General features: G+C 40.8%; 1 protein-coding gene across 3 annotated transcripts in view; it reads right to left on the bottom strand.

The window, feature by feature from the left end:
- Window positions 1–16450, bottom strand: part of LOC115195349 (rho GTPase-activating protein 29) — a 73176-nt gene that overhangs the window by 15250 nt on the left and 41476 nt on the right. For all 3 annotated transcript variants that reach the window (XM_029755126.1, XM_029755127.1, XM_029755128.1), the window contains 10 exons: window positions 15554–15650; window positions 11859–11934; window positions 11439–11499; window positions 8328–8483; window positions 7052–7116; window positions 6776–6886; window positions 6550–6630; window positions 1339–1500; window positions 608–745; window positions 162–364 (listed from right to left, as the gene is read on the bottom strand). In XM_029755126.1, the coding sequence (XP_029610986.1) occupies window positions 162–364; window positions 608–745; window positions 1339–1500; window positions 6550–6630; window positions 6776–6886; window positions 7052–7116; window positions 8328–8483; window positions 11439–11499; window positions 11859–11934; window positions 15554–15650 (1150 nt within the window). The remainder of the gene's footprint in view (window positions 1–161; window positions 365–607; window positions 746–1338; window positions 1501–6549; window positions 6631–6775; window positions 6887–7051; window positions 7117–8327; window positions 8484–11438; window positions 11500–11858; window positions 11935–15553; window positions 15651–16450) is intronic.

Here is a 16450-nt window from a genome sequence, read left to right as displayed (position 1 = left end):
CCCTACTCTCCCACAGAGAATAACTCACTCATTTGTTTTGATAATGACTCTTAGGTACGATGACGCATCACATGTTTGTTAGGCTATTCAGGTGTAAATAAATTGAAGCCGCAGTAGTAGGATAATCAAAATCACAGCATCCATCCAGTGTTCCCCCTCACCCTGCATTGTTACAGTGCGAGACGGTAACATCGAAGGAGTAGGACTGCACCCTGGGTCTGTCCAAATGGGCAGGAAGACTCCTGACGAAGTCGATGTATTGTTGACCCGGTTCGTACAGCTTGGAGCTCTCACACAGAGACTGGTGATTGACAGGCAGAGACACAACCTGGGCCTGCTGCAGTTGGAACCAGTTCACAGTCATCTGGGGAGTCAGACAGACACAAGACAGCCCCTGAGATACAGCACCCATGGAAATAGAATAACTAGACACCATGTTTAAAAGACGGCCATTGGAAATCTAGGAACTACCTTGACAAAAAACGTTGAGGGACCAGTGACACACTTGCTTTATAGTCAAATAAGCTCAGAAGTTAAATCGTCTCTATACAGTCCACAATTCTACTACATTTCTGAAAATATTTGGATACTGTATTCCTCAACATACCGCTTTCAGAGTGAGGTCACACTGGAAGACCAGCTTTCGTAACTGGGTGAGGATCTCACTCTTTGTGTTGGCCAGGTCCACTCTCTTCACCCCTACGTCTGTCAGACAGGCCTTGCAGTGGTCTCTGGCCTCATCCGCCTACGGAACAAGGCAGGGAGGGGGGGGGGGTAACATGTCACAACTACAATCCACTGATCAAAATGGTAACATCTTCAGTATGTGAATGTGGATTCTAATTTAGCAGTTTAGGGTTAGTTGCTAAGAAGTTATTAACTGTTGTTTGATTGTGTATCTGAGTGAAGACTAGGTCTCGGTGATTAGTTTTGGGCCTCATAGGTAAGATTTAAACCTCAGGGACAAGCTATAGGCCTCAGTGAGTAACTAAGGCCTCTTGGGCTACGCTATGGGTTTCAGGGAGGATGTATGGACCTCACGGACGAGCTATGGGCCCCACGGACGAGCTATGGGCCTCACGGACGAGCTATGGGCCTCACGGACGAGCTATGGGCCTCACGGACGAGCTATGGGCCTCACGGACGAGCTATGGGCCTCACGGACGAGCTATGGGCCTCACGGACGAGCTATGGGCCTCACGGACGAGCTATGGGCCAGTACAAAAAAACGTATTGCACTAATTACTGTAAGTCGCTCTGGATAAGAGCGTCTGCTAAATGACTATAATGTAATGTAATGAAATAGACGAGCTATGGGCCTCAGGGACGATGTCTTACCTTCTGCAGAGCCTCCTCCTCCAGCCTGCGTCTCTTCTCCAGCTTGGCTGATCCCAGCTGCTCCTCCTCTACTCGGCTGGTGGACACCCGGGCCTTCTCATACTCCTCCTGTCTCTGGGCCTGCAGAACATGGGCCTTCCTCAGGGCACTATCCGTTTCATGCTGAAAACACACACAGCATTAACACAAGAGAAACACAAGGCAAACAAACACACTAACAGTCATGTCTAGATGGGATACAGATGTCAAATTGACATTTTAGCTAACCCTAACCCTTTTCCTAACCTTAACCTGCTGTATAAGTTATCCTAACCTGCTACAAAATGTCAATTCTGACATACGCAGTATAGCTTCTAGTCGACTGCAATTGAGCATTTCGTTGGGCGGTGAACGCCATGCGTACCCTGTACATACAACTAATAAAACTTGAAACTCAAAACCCACTGACAAACATGTGCTGAATCAGTCCTAATCATTGTTCAACTTCAATTTTCTCTCACACTGCAAAAGAAAAACACGGAAACTATCCTGAGAGACATACAGTACCAATCTAGAGGAAACACACAGAAACTATCCTGAGAGACATACAGTACCAATCTAGAGGAAACACACAGAAACTATCCTGAGAGACATACAGTACCAGTCAAAAGTTTGGACACACCTACTCAACGGTTTTTCTTTATTTTTACTATTTACAACATTGTAGAATAATAGTGACGACATCAACACTATGAAATAACACATATGGAATCATGTAGTAACCAAAAAAAGTCTTAAACACGTAAAAATAGATTTTATATTTCAGATTCTTCAAAGTAGCCACCCTTTGCCTTGATGAAAGCTTTGCACTCTTGTCAATCTCTCAACCAGCTTCATGAGGTAGTCACCTGGAATATATTTAAATTAACAGGTGTGCCTTGTTATAAGTTAATTTGTGGAATTTCTTTCCTTCTTAAAATCAGTTTATGTTGTGACAAGGTAGGGGTGGTATACAGAAGATAGCCCTATTTGGTAAAAGACCAAGTTCATATTATGGCAAAAACAGCTCAAATAAGCAAAGATAAACGACAGTCCATCATTACCTCAAGGCATGAAGGTCAGCTAATCCAGAAAAGGGCAGCCACAAAACCCATCAAGCGCTATGATGAAACTGGCTCTCATGAGGACCGCCACAGGAAAAGAAGACCCAGAGTTACCTCTGCTGCAGAGGATAAGTTCATTAGCGTTACCAGCCTCAGAAATTGCAGCCAAAATAAATGCTTCACAGAGTTCAAGTAACAGACACATCTCAACATCAACTGTTCAGAGGAGACGGCATGAATTAGACCTTCATGGTTGACTTGGTGCAAAGAAAGCACAACTAATGTACACCAATAAGAAGAAGAGACTTGCTTGGGCTAAGAAACACAAGCAATGGACATTAGACTGGTAGAAATCTGTCCTTTGGTCTGATGAGTCCAAATTTGAGATTTTGGTTCCAAACGCTGTGTCTTTGTGAGACGCAGAGTAGGTGAATGGATGATCTCCGTATATGTGGTTCCCACCGTGAAGCATGGAGGAGGAGTTGTGATGGTGTGGGGGTGCTTTGCTGGTGACACTGACAGTGATTTATTTAGAATTCAAGGCACACTTAAACAGCATGACTACCACTGCATTCTGCAGTGATACACCATCCCATCTGGTTTATGTTTAGTGGGACTATCATTTGATTTTCAACAGGACAATGACCCAAAACATACCTCCAGCCTGTGTAAGGGCTATTTGACCAAGAAGGGGAGTGATGGAGGGCTGCCTGGCCTCCACAATCACCCGACCTCAACCCAATTGAGATGGTTTGGCATGAGTAGGACTGCAGAGTGAAGGAAAAGCAGCCAACGCGTGCTCAGCATATGTGGGAACTCCTTCAAGACTGTTAGAAAACCATTCCTCATGAAGCTTGAGAGAATGTGCAAACCTGTCATCAAGGCAAAGCTTGGTTACTTAGAATGTTTTTTTTAACACTTTTTTGGTTACTCCATGATTCCATGTGTGTTATTTCATAGGTTTGATGTCTACACTATTATTCTACAATGTAGAAAATAGTAAAAATAAATAAAAACCCTTGAATGAGTATGTGTCCAAACATATGACTGGAACTGTACATTAGCCAGCCCAGACTCACTCACTCACTCACTCACTCACTCACTCACTCACTCACATCCTGAGCTCCATTGTGCAGAGGTGTTAAACTGTGCAGCCTTCCAGATGAAGAGCTATCACTGATAAGGAGTGGATATTACTGGAAACCTAAGTTTACCAGTAAACTACAAGAATGTTGGTATCTTTCAAAGATTTTATGTAAATTCTCACAAGACATCTAGTGGCCCTTTTAAGTACTTCAGATTATCTCAAGTGTCTGAAATAATCTCTGGCCCTCTATGTGGCCTTATCATGTGTAAAACATAAGAATAAGAAGATTTTCTAAATAAAAAAAATACAATGACAAAACTGTAAAACATTATCCTAAATATAAACCATCAACTTAGTGAATAGCATTGGTGTTTAATATTTGCCTGACGACTCAAACTGAATTCTTCCACTGCTCTATGTTAGCTACATACCTAAGTCTGAGACTGACATCATTGAAGTCGTTTGTGATGAAGTCAAAATGAGGGGTGTTGTACAAAACAAAGGCATCAGCGATTGGATCATCGTTAACCAATCAGAGTCTCAAAGCCAATGACACTGTGTGCAGCTCTCCTGGCCGGTACTAACATAAATAACATGAGAATATCCACTTCTGCTAAGCTTCCCAGTAAAGCAACGAAAACAAGCAAGCATCCCAGAAAAATGCAAAAAAAAAAGCCAACATTAACATATGTAGCTTAAGAAACAAGGTTCATGAAGTTAATAACTTGCTAGTAACAGATGACTCGTATTTTCTCTGAAACTCACGTAGACAATACCTTTGATGAAACAGTGGTATCAATACAAGGTTATAACATTTATAGAAAAGACAGAAATGCCAATGGTGGAAGTGTAGCTGTTTATATTCAGAACCACATTCCTATAAAGATTAGAGGATCTCATGTTAAATACTGTTGAAGTAATATGGCTACAGATTCATCTGCCTCACCTAAATCTGATTATTGTGGGAAGCTGCTATAGCAAGTGCTAACAGTCAGTATCTAGATAATGTGTGAAATTCTTGATAATGTATGTGATATCGAAATAGAGGTATATTTTCTGGGTGATTTAAATATTGACTGGCTCTCATCAAGCTCCCCCACTCAAGAAAAAGCTTCAAACTGTAACCAGTGCCTGTAACCTGGTTCAGGTTATCAGTCAACCTACCAGGGTTGTTACAAACAGCACAGGAATGAAATCATCAACATGTATTGATCACATCTTTACTAACGCTGTAGAAATCTGCTCTAAAGCAGTATCCAAATCCATTGGATGTAGTGGTCACAATACAGTAGCCATATCTAGAAGAACCAAAGTTCCAAACACTGGGCCTATTATAGTGTATAAGAGGTCATATAAGAAGTTTGTAGTGATTCCTATGTTGTTGATGTAAACAATATTTGTTGGTCTGTGGTTTGTAATGAGGCGTAAACAGACATTGCACTTGATACATTTATGACATTGCTTATCCCAGTTACTGAGAAGGATGCAGCATTATGTAAATGACTGTAAAAACTGTTAAATCCCTGTGGATTGATGAGGAATTGAAACATTTTATGGTTGAGAGGGATGAGGCTAAAGGAATGGCAAATAAGTCTGACTGCACAACCGATTGGCAAACGTACTGCAAATTGAGAAATCATGTGACGAATATAAATAAAAAGAAGAAACGACACTATGAAACAAAGATTAATGACAAAGAATGATAGTAAAAAGCTTTGGAGCACCTTCAATTACATTTTTTGAAAAAAAGGCAAACTCAGCTCCATAATTCAACTTAGCTCCAACATTTATTGAATCAGATTAGCATTTTAGGTACATATCTGACCAAATTATGAAAGATAAGAATTGTAATTTTGAATTCCCGTAAAGTGAGTGTGGAAGACGTAAATAAAGTATTGTTGTCTATCAACAATGACAAGCCAACGGGGTCTGACAACTTGGATGGAAAATTACTGAGGATAATAGCAAACGATATGGCCACTCCTATTTGCCATATCTTCAATTTAAGCCTACTAGAATGTGTGTGCCCTAAGGCCTGGAAGGAAGCAAAAGTCATTCCGCTGCCTAAGAATAGTAAAGCCCCCTTTACTGGCTCAAATAGCCGACCAATCAGCATGTTACTAACCTTTAGTAAACTTTTGGAAACAATAGTGTTTGACCAGATACAATGCTATGTTACAGTACAAACTGACAACAGACTTTCAGCACGGTTATATGGAAGAACATTCAACAAGCACAGGACTTACACAAATGACTGATGATTGGCTGAGAGAAATTGATGATAAAAAGATTGTGGGGGCTGTTTTGTTAGACTCCAGTGTGACTTTTGACATTATCGATCATAATCTGCTGCTGTAAAAACGTATGTGTTATTGCTTTACAACCCCTGCTATATTGTGGATAAAGAGTTACCTGTCTAACAGAACACAGAGGGGGTTCTTTAATGGAAGCCTCTCCAACATAATCCAGGTAGAATCAGGAATTCCCCAGGGCAGCTGTCTAGGACCCGTACTTTTTTCAATCTTTACTAATGACATGCCACTGGCTTTGAGTAAGAGTAAAAGTGTGTCTATGTACGCGGATGACTCAACACTATACGGGTCAGTTACTGGATAGTAGGCAAGTTCAATATGAGGGTTTCAGCATGAAATATCCTTTATATATTTATTTCATTATGTCAATATGTATTTGTTGTCAATGTTTTGACGTCGAAAAGGTGGCTGTTGTCAAAAAAAGTAAATAGTTGGTAGAGTTGCAGAGTTAATTGAAAATAATTGTTGATTAGATGCTTCTTTCATTAATTAGGCTATTTTCACTTGAACCATATGGTCAATCTACTAGAAACGAAATGTACCTTTTGAAGTGTTGAATCCACCCACCATTTTCTTTTAAAGTGACCTTTTGAAGTTCCACCCACCATTTCCTTTTAGTGACCTTTTGAAATGTTGAAGGTCCACCCACCATTTCCTTTTAGCAACCTTTTGAAGTGTTATAGTTCCACCCACCATTTCTTTTAAAGTGACCTTTTGAAGTTCCACCCACCATTTTCTTCTGTTCTCTCTGCCACTGCTCCTTGACCTCCTTCCTCAGTTTGTCCAGCTCGGTCTTCCGCGCGAGGAGAGGCTAGAGAACCAACCACCCCCCCCCCCCAAAACACACACACGCTCTAGTGAGTCAATGCTAACATATCCATCAACGACCTCAGTCTGGTTTATGCAGATCAGAGCATGAAATACTGTAGAAAAGTCACGTAGACAGATGTCTATACCTGCATGAATTTGTTGGTTTGAAGGGCAGCTGCTGTGTGCAGTAGGAGCTGGCTGTACTCAATATCGTTCTTGAACGCAGACATGTAGATGTCCCGGAATGGCATGAACTCCTTTTGATGGGAAGACAACTACAGTTACAAATCACAATTCAAAATGAGGCAGTGTAGATGCTTTAAAATGATTATGTTATGACAGATGTCCTCTTTTGAGATAACGGTTGACTGGTGAATAGTTATTATATCAAGCTGAGCAGAAACATATTTAATCATAATCACCTGATGACTTGCGATTGTCTTCGCTGATTCTGCCATTTTGGCGTAGCTCCTTGCACACTCGATATCTGGAATCAGACACTCAACGTTACGACATGTCCCGAAGGCAAGACATAACAGTCCACTAAAGTGCAAGTGTTGAACAAATGGAATGGCTAGCCTGGTTGTCATCAGAGGTTGGTGGCACCTTAATTTGGGAGGACGGGCACATGGTAATGACTGAAGCAGAAAAGGCAGAAAGGTATCCATGTGTTTGATGTCATTCCATTCGCTCCATTCCAAGCCATTATTATGAGCCGTCCTCCCCTCAGAAGCCTCCACTGATTGCCATAGATACCATATATGTTCAATACAGCAGGATTAAGTAGCTACTGTGTGTAGTATGATGACATTCAGTGATTAAGTACAGGACAGACTACAAATGCCCAGTAACCTATTAATGCAAATAGAGGAGCTAACGGTAAATTACTGAACACACTTCTACACTGTGTTTAGGTAAGTTTCGAGTTTACTGTATTGACAAACCCTTATCAGAGTTATATTCAACCCATGCAAGTTTGTCCTTGTGTTTATCTGGGGCAAAATAGCACAGGTGTGAAACTATCTATTACTGTCTACAAGTAGCCTAATGCTAGAACAAACTAACCTAATAAAGCTAAGGCTAGGCTAATGCTAGAACAAACTAAGCTAATAAAGCTAATGCTAGAACAAACCTAGCTAATAAAGCTAAGGCTAATGCTAGAACAAACTAACCTAATAAAGCTAAGGCTAGGCTAATGCTAGAACAAACTAAGCTAATAAAGCTAAGGCTAGGCTAATGCTAGAACAAACTAAGCTAATAAAGCTAATGTTAGAACAAACTAAGCTAATAAAGCTAATGCTAGAACAAACTAAGCTAATAAAGCTAAGGCTAGGCTAATGCTAGAACAAACTAAGCTAATAAAGCTAAGGCTAATGCTAACACAAACTAAGCTAATAAAGCTAAGGCTAGACTAACGCTAAGACAAAAACTTCCCGAGTTGAGGTAAAAGGAGTTAAAGGTTAGCAACCTTAAAGACCCCTAACGGTGTCACAGCATACACCGATCCCAGCATAAACACTGTATGTCAGAGGACTGTAGCTCAGACCATACAGATACCATATAATACTAGTTGTATAATATCTAATAACAGTGTTCTATCTAATTCTGTGGCTCCGACTCACCCGTAATGAGGTGTCTCTCTGTATGAACCCTATGTGTGTTAGACGAGGGGGGAGGGAGAAAGAAAGAGCGACTGACCCATACTGATTCGTTTATCCACCCAGGCCAGTAACTCCTTGGTGTACATGGACCAGGCCTTGGTGTAGAGCAGAGCCGACTCCACCCCGCCTTCACTCCGCTGCAGCGCCACGTCCACACCATCCACCTCCTCCGCCCTCGCCGGCAGCGACGGACCTGCGATGGTAACGGTAACAAGCCATGGGTTGGGGAAAAAGAAGTCATTTGACCTAGGCCTGACACTGAGCATCGCTACCTACTGGCTAACGGCTAACTGGCAACTAGCTATGGACAAGATCCCTCTATCAGATGTGGGTGTATGTGTGTATGAGTGTGTGTGTGTCTGTGTACAAGTGTGTATGACTGTGTGTGTGTTTGTGTGTACGTGTGTGTGTGTGTGCGTGTGTGTGTGTGTGTGTGTGTGTACACGTGTGTGCGTGTGTGTGCGTGTACGTGTGTGTGAGTGTGTGTGAGTGTGTGTGTGTGTGAGTGTCAGATCTGACAGAGAGTAAAGTCCCTGTTGTCCTTGAGTTACATGTTATTAATACACAATACACTGTAATACTAAGTAGACTGGACAGGGATTGTTGACCGTGGGTTATGTGTTATTAATACACTGTAATACTAAGTAGACTGGACAGGATTTGTTTACCTTGGGTTATGTGTTGTTAATACACTGTAATACTAAGTACACTGGACAGAACAGGGATTGCCTCCTGTATGTATTAATATGACCAAGCCGACAGGTCAGTCACTGTGTGAATGGAGATCTTATATAGGCCCACTAACTATACCACAGAGACTCCATATTTATTTTATTTATTTCACCAGGTAGGCTAGTTGCGAACAAGTTCTCATTTACAACAGCGACCTGGCCAAGATAAAGCAAAGCAGCAACAACACAGAGTTACACGTGGAATAAACAAACATACAGTCAATAATACAGTACAAAAAAGTCTATATACAGTGTGTGCAAATGAGGTAAGATAAGGGAGGTAAGGCAATAAATAGCCCATGGTGTCAAAGTAATTACAATATACCAATTAAACACTGGAGTGATAGATGAAACTGTACAAACCATAGAAATAGCCTAGCCATAGAAACCATAGAAACCATTACCCTAGCCATAGAAACCATAGAAACCAACATACACTCACCAGACAGTTTATTAGGTACCCCATTCACAAAAATGGAACACTCCTACAGACAGTCAGTCACGTGGCCATGGCTTGGTATATAAAGCCGGCAGACAGGCATCGAGGCATTCAGTAACTGTTCCATTGAATGTTAGAATGGGCGAAACAAGTGACCTAAGCAGCTTTGAGCGTGGTATGATCGTCGGTCCCAGGTACGACAGTGTCTAGGGTTTCCTGAGAATGGTGTGACAAACAAACAACAAAAAACATCCAGCCAACAAGAGTCCTGTGGGCGAAAAAAGCTGGTTGATGCGATGAGTGAAGTCGAACGAGAATGGCATGAACCATGCAATCTAACAGGAGGGCCACAAACAGACAATAGTACAAAAGTGGTGTGCAGAATGGCATCTCTGAACCCACAACTCGTCGATCCTTGTCAAGGATGGGCTATTGCAGCAGACGACCATACCGTGTTCCACTCCTATCAGCTAAAACCAAGAAGAAGCGGCTCCAGTGGGAACACGATCACCAACACAGTGGAACCCGAGAAGTGGAAAAACATTGCCTGGTCCGACGACTCCTAGTTCCTGTTGCGTCATGCGGATGGCATAGTCGGGATTTGGCATAAGCAGCATGAGTCCATGGACCCATCCTGCCTGGTGTCAACGGTACAGGCTAGTGGCACTGGTGTACTGCCGTCTAATCTGCAGCAACTACGTGATGCCAACACGTCAGCATGGACCAACATCCCTGTGGAATGTTTCCGACTTGTAGAATCCATGTCCCGAAGAACTCGGGCTGTTCTGGAATCCATGTCCCAAAGAACTCGGGCTGTTCTGGAATCCATGTCCCAAAGAACTCGGGCTGTTCTGGAATCCATGTCCCAAAGAACTCGGGCTGTTCTGGAATCCATGTCCCAAAGAACTCGGGCTGTTCTGGAATCCATGTCCCAAAGAACTCGGGCTGTTCTGGAATCCATGTCCCAAAGAACTCGGGCTGTTCTGGAATCCATGTCCCAAAGAACTCGGGCTGTTCTGGAATCCATGTCCCAAAGAACTCGGGCTGTTCTGGAATCCATGTCCCAAAGAACTCGGGCTGTTCTGGAATCCATGTCCCAAAGAACTCGGGCTGTTCTGGAATCCATGTCCCAAAGAACTCGGGCTGTTCTGGAATCCATGTCCCAAAGAACTCGGGCTGTTCTGGAATCCATGTCCCGAAGAACTCGGGCTGTTCCAGAATCCATGTCCCGAAGAACTCGGGCTGTTCCAGAATCCATGTCCCGAAGAACTCGGGCTGTTCCAGAATCCATGTCCCGAAGAACTCGGGCTGTTCCAGAATCCATGTCCCGAAGAACTCGGGCTGTTCCAGAATCCATGTCCCGAAGAACTCGGGCTGTTCTAGAATCCATGTCCCAAAGAACTCGGGCTGTTCTAGAATCCATGCCCTGAAGAACTCGGGCTGTTCTAGAATCCATGTCCCGAAGAACTCGGGCTGTTCTAGGGGCAAAGGGGAGTCCAACCAGGTACTAGATGGTGTACCTAATAAACTGGCTGGTGAATATATATCTTTACTGTCAACCCCGGGACAAATAGCTCTTCAACACAATGACACCTCACCACAGACAAAATCCAAAACATTCACAGAGGGAGGGCTGGTTTATGTCATTGTGCAATGATTTTATAAGGGACTTCCAAGCCAAGCAGTCAAAGAGTAAATTATATATATATTTGTTTTACCTTTATCTAACTAGGCAAGTCAGTTAAGGACAAATTCTTATTTTCAATGACGGCCTAGGAACAGTGGTTTAACTCTTGTTCAAATGGCAGAACGACAGATTTTTATCTTGTCAGCTCGGGGATTTGATCTTGCAACCTTTCGGTTACTAGTCCAACGCTCTAACCACTAGGCTAACTGCTAACATATTCTATTGTTAAGAGCTATCAGTTGTTAAGTGGATGGAGTAGTAAAGTGACATGGAGGTTTTAGTGCATCTTACCTGGCGGAACATCTTTCTCTAGATCGGAGCCTCCAGACTCCACAGAAAGGTTCTCGAACGACTGGGAACAAGACAGACAGACAGAGCATGGTGATGGTGATGAATAAGGAACAGGAGGGTCCTGTATATGACATGGCTAACAAATAATAAAAAAATATATCCCTTTGTGGTAAGAAACAACACACTAAATAACGCTGTAATGAATTAATCACTAGAAGAGATTTCAGGAGTAGCCTCCACTTCAAACGGGAAACAATCATCATACAGTGTTATGTTGTTGCCTGAGAGCCGCATAACCTTTGACATCCCCATCCTGGGGTATCTTCAGACAGTGCATCACCTGGCTTTACTGTAAACCCATACATAATGTCCAGACAGACAGTTGTTGTGTAGGGGGAAGTGTGTGTGTGTGTTTCTTACCCTGCTTCTCGGAGTCAGGGGGTTCAGCACCAACGGTGATCCATTGTCTACATCTCCCATAAGGAAGTCAGACACTCTGAAAGACGAACACACAACGACAATGAAAAGCACACACAGACTATGGGAATGACTCTTAACGGGTAGGAAGCATAAACGTAACCACATGTAACATATGGATTTGCATTAGTATACAACGATCAGAATTCTGAAAAAAAATCAGGAGTGTGATGTAATAAGGACCAGGCAAGCCGACCTATTCCCTATAACGCCAACAGAATAACTTCCAATTAAACCAAATCGTTTGCACTCATGACTATTGGTTTAAATGTAATCTTTCAGCCAATTTACAAGCAAATACTTAATGAATTTGTTACAAATCAACATGCAAGGTTTCTAGCCAACTAGCCTATATTAAAGTAAACCAAAGTTTTGGAAAAACATAATGCCATCTAACCAGTTATCAAAGAATGTTAGCTATATGCAATTATCTTAGCCAGCAAGCTAATGTTAGCTATTTAGACAACTAGCTATTAGCCTAGCCAGCCTAGCCAATCACCACGGTTATGGTTGGCAAGCTAGAGCCCAACTACTGATGACTAGCTAGAACACAACTAACACAACTAAAACATAACTGCAGATCAAAAGCAAAAAGAGAGCAGAGACTTACAGATGGTTGGCTGAGGCCCATCTGATGGTAAAACTTTTTAAAAAAGAGTGCAGGCTGAGTTGGCTACCAAAGCGAGGGGAGGTGGGACGCTCACCGCGCTGAAGGAGAGTCAGTGGGGGAAATCCAATAGCTAGCTAAAATCCAAAATAGATAGATTCCAGATGTCAGGCAGCTAGCGCACCATCACCAAGGTGGAAACAAAACTACCGTAGCCTAATTCACAGAGAACATGCCGAAAAGTTGACAAAAGAAAAAAGAGAACAGATGAGCTACTACACAATTAGAACAAACAGCTATGATTTTCTCTCTCGTTTTGAGCCCACAGCAAGAAAGCACAAGTCTGCCGTGCTTACGGGTTCCCAATAGATAACACAGCCACAAAGTCCATGACGAGCATGAGGATGCTAACGTTAGCCAGCTTGACATAGCTACCGAGCTATCATACGAATTTGGTATCACAGAGTAGATTCTCTATATGACCTTGAGAAATAGTGCATTGTGGGTAATTTAGAAAATATCTGGAAATAAGTTAATAAATATGTAATAACACAAAAACATAACTATGTTTGTTGTTATAGGTAACCAGATCATGACTACAAATAAGTCACTAATTCTTTGACTACACTGTGTTGTTATTTGGTGAGTAAAAACTCATGCTTCCTACCCTTTAAGAACTGGTCTGGGGTCAGTTGTGTTGTTTTTAGCACAATGGTTAGGGAATGAATCGGGGTAGGGCAAACATCAATGCTTGTGTTCCTAGATCAATGGTTGTGGGCTACATCCTCTATATAACACAATACGCTGTCATAACCGTCACCCTCCCCACTGCCACACATCACATCGTCAATACTCTATCAGATACAGAGGTACCATACTCTGGAATTATTATCTTCACATTGCCAAATCATCATCATCCCTCAATAACTTCAAGCGAAGACTGGGGGTCAGCCTGATGAACCAAACTACTCAGTAATCTCCTCCATGAAGACTGGGGGTCAGCCTGATGAACCAAACTACTCAGTAATCTCCTCCATGAAGACTGGGGATCAGCCTGATGAACCAAACTACCCAATAATCCCCTCCATGTAGCCCAGGCCTAGGCTATTCCAGTCCTCAGGGGCCTGATTGGTGTCACTTTTCCCCCATCCCTAGCAAACACACCTTTTTCAGAGTCAGTAGAAAGGCCTCTTTAGTGTCCTAAGTTTTCATAACTGTGACCTTAATTGCCTACCGTCTGTAAGCTGTTACGGTCTTAACGACCGTTCTACTGGTGTATGTTCATTAATTGTTTATAGTTCAGCGTGGGAAACAGTGTTTAAACCCTTTACAATGAAGATCTGTGAAGACTGGAGTTGACCAGGCCTGAATTGTAGGCTAACTCTCACACACATGCGCACACACACACATAATAAAACATGTTTTTTCTTGTTTACTGAGTATATTATGTACAATTATAAATTAATATGCTTTGCTTAACTGATTGAACAAACTTTTTTTAAACTTATATTTGTGGTGTGGTTTTCATATCAGCCCTTTTGGGATTTCCAACCTCACCTGCACACCGTTTTCACAACATTTTTGTTGTTGTATCTGTACTGTTTTTTCTTTCACTTCTTTTCTTTGGTGCGAATAAATAAAACCTAAAAACCTCTCTCTCTGTGAGAGCCAACACAGGCAGCCATTATGTAATGATATATAGTCTTAAGGTTGAGAATATGACCTTTGAGGGGTGTAAGACAAGGATGTCTGTTCTCACTGCATTTATGTATTATGGTGATGGAAATACTTGGTATGAAGACAATATCAAATATAGTTTGAAGAGTCAGAAAAACAAAGCAACTGCATTTATCACTAATATACTAATATCACTAACATATCACTAATATACTAATATCACTAACATATCACTAATATACTAATATCCCTAATATACTAATATCACTAACATATCACTAATATACTAATATAACTAACATATCACTAATATACTAATATCACTAATATACTAATATCCCTAATATACTAATATCACTAATATAACTAACATACCACTAATATCACTATTATCACCAACATATCACTATTATCACCAACATATCACTAATATACTAACATCACTAATATACTAACATCACTAATATACTAATATCACTAGCATATCACTCATATCACTAACATACAACTAATATCACTAACATATCACTAACATAATAATATATCACTAAATCACTAACATATCACTAACATAATAATATATCATTAAATCATTAATATACCACTAACATACTAATATATTAATATATCACTAACATATCACTAACATAATAATATATCACTAATAAACCACTAAAATACTAATATATCACTAATATATTAATATATCACTAATATATCACTAACATACCAATATATCACTAATATATTAATATATCACTAATATATTAATATATCACTAACATACTAATATACCACTAACATACTAATATACCACTAACATACTAATATGCCACTAACATACTAATATGCCACTAACATACTAATATGCCACTAACATACTAATATACCACTAACATACTAATATGCCACTAACATACTACTATACCACTAACATACTACTATACCACTAACATACTACTAACACACTAATATGCCACTAACATACTAATATACCACTAACATACTAATATGCCACTAACATACTAATATACCACTAACACACTAATATACCACTAACATACCACTAACATACTAATATACCACTAACATACTAACATACCACTAACATACTAATATACCACTAACATACTAATATACCACTAACATACTAACATACCACTAACATACTAATATACCACTAACATACTAATATACCACTAACATACTAATATACCACTAACATACTAACATACTAATATACCACTAACATACTAATATACCACTAACATACTAATATACCACTAACATACTAATATACCACTAACATACTAATATACCACTAATAAATCACTAACAAGCCACTAATACTTACATATTTCCAAAGGTGAATGCCAGTGTGTCGATAGAAGTGTATATCTCTCCGAAAAGCTTCTGCTTGTTCTCTTCGTTCACGTCTTTGAAGTTAACACCTGTCAAAAGGGATAAAGAAAGTTTGGCTGTGAAACTAAATAACTGACATGATATCTACAGTATGTTCCGGATGTCAAATGTACGTTAAAAGAATACATGAATACTGAACAAAAATATAAAACGCAATATGCAATAATTTCAACGATTTTACAGTTCATATAAATTCATTATGCCCTAATCTATGGATTTCATATCACTGGGCAGGGGCGCAGCGATGGGTGGAGACACCAGTTTTTCCCCACAAAAGGGATTTATTACAGACTGAAAGATTCATCAGTTTCATCAGCTGTCTGGGTGGCTGTCTCACATGCTAACCAAACTGCACGCGTGCGTCCGTCCGCGTGGGCCAATGCACGCAAGTTGATTTTGTTCACCCACACCAGAAGCGATCAGGACATGCAGGTTGAAATATCAAAACTCTGAACCAATTATATTAATTTGGGGACAGGTCAAAAAGCATTCAACATTTATGGCAATTTAGCTAGTTAGCTTGCTGTTGCTAGCTAATTTGTCCTGGTATATAAACATTGGGTTGTTATTTTACCTGAAATGCACAAGGTCCTCTAACTCTGACAATTAATCCACAGATTAAACAGTAAACCGTATTTGTTTCTCGTCATCTCTCCTCCTTCCTTCTTTTTCTCCTTTAGACTTTATATGGTGGTTGGCAACCAACTTTACAGCATTACTACAACCGACCGGAGTGTGGACCTCAGTTCATCTTTCAGTCACCCACGTGGGTATAACCAATGAGGAGATGGCACGTCAGTGTATGCTCCTAAAAAACCAATGAGGAGAT

The sequence above is a fragment of the Salmo trutta genome, chromosome 6, assembly GCF_901001165.1.
Source record: "Salmo trutta chromosome 6, fSalTru1.1, whole genome shotgun sequence".
In the NCBI taxonomy this organism is placed as follows: Eukaryota; Metazoa; Chordata; class Actinopteri; order Salmoniformes; family Salmonidae; genus Salmo; species Salmo trutta.
This window is presented reverse-complemented; position numbering and strand designations above follow the sequence as displayed.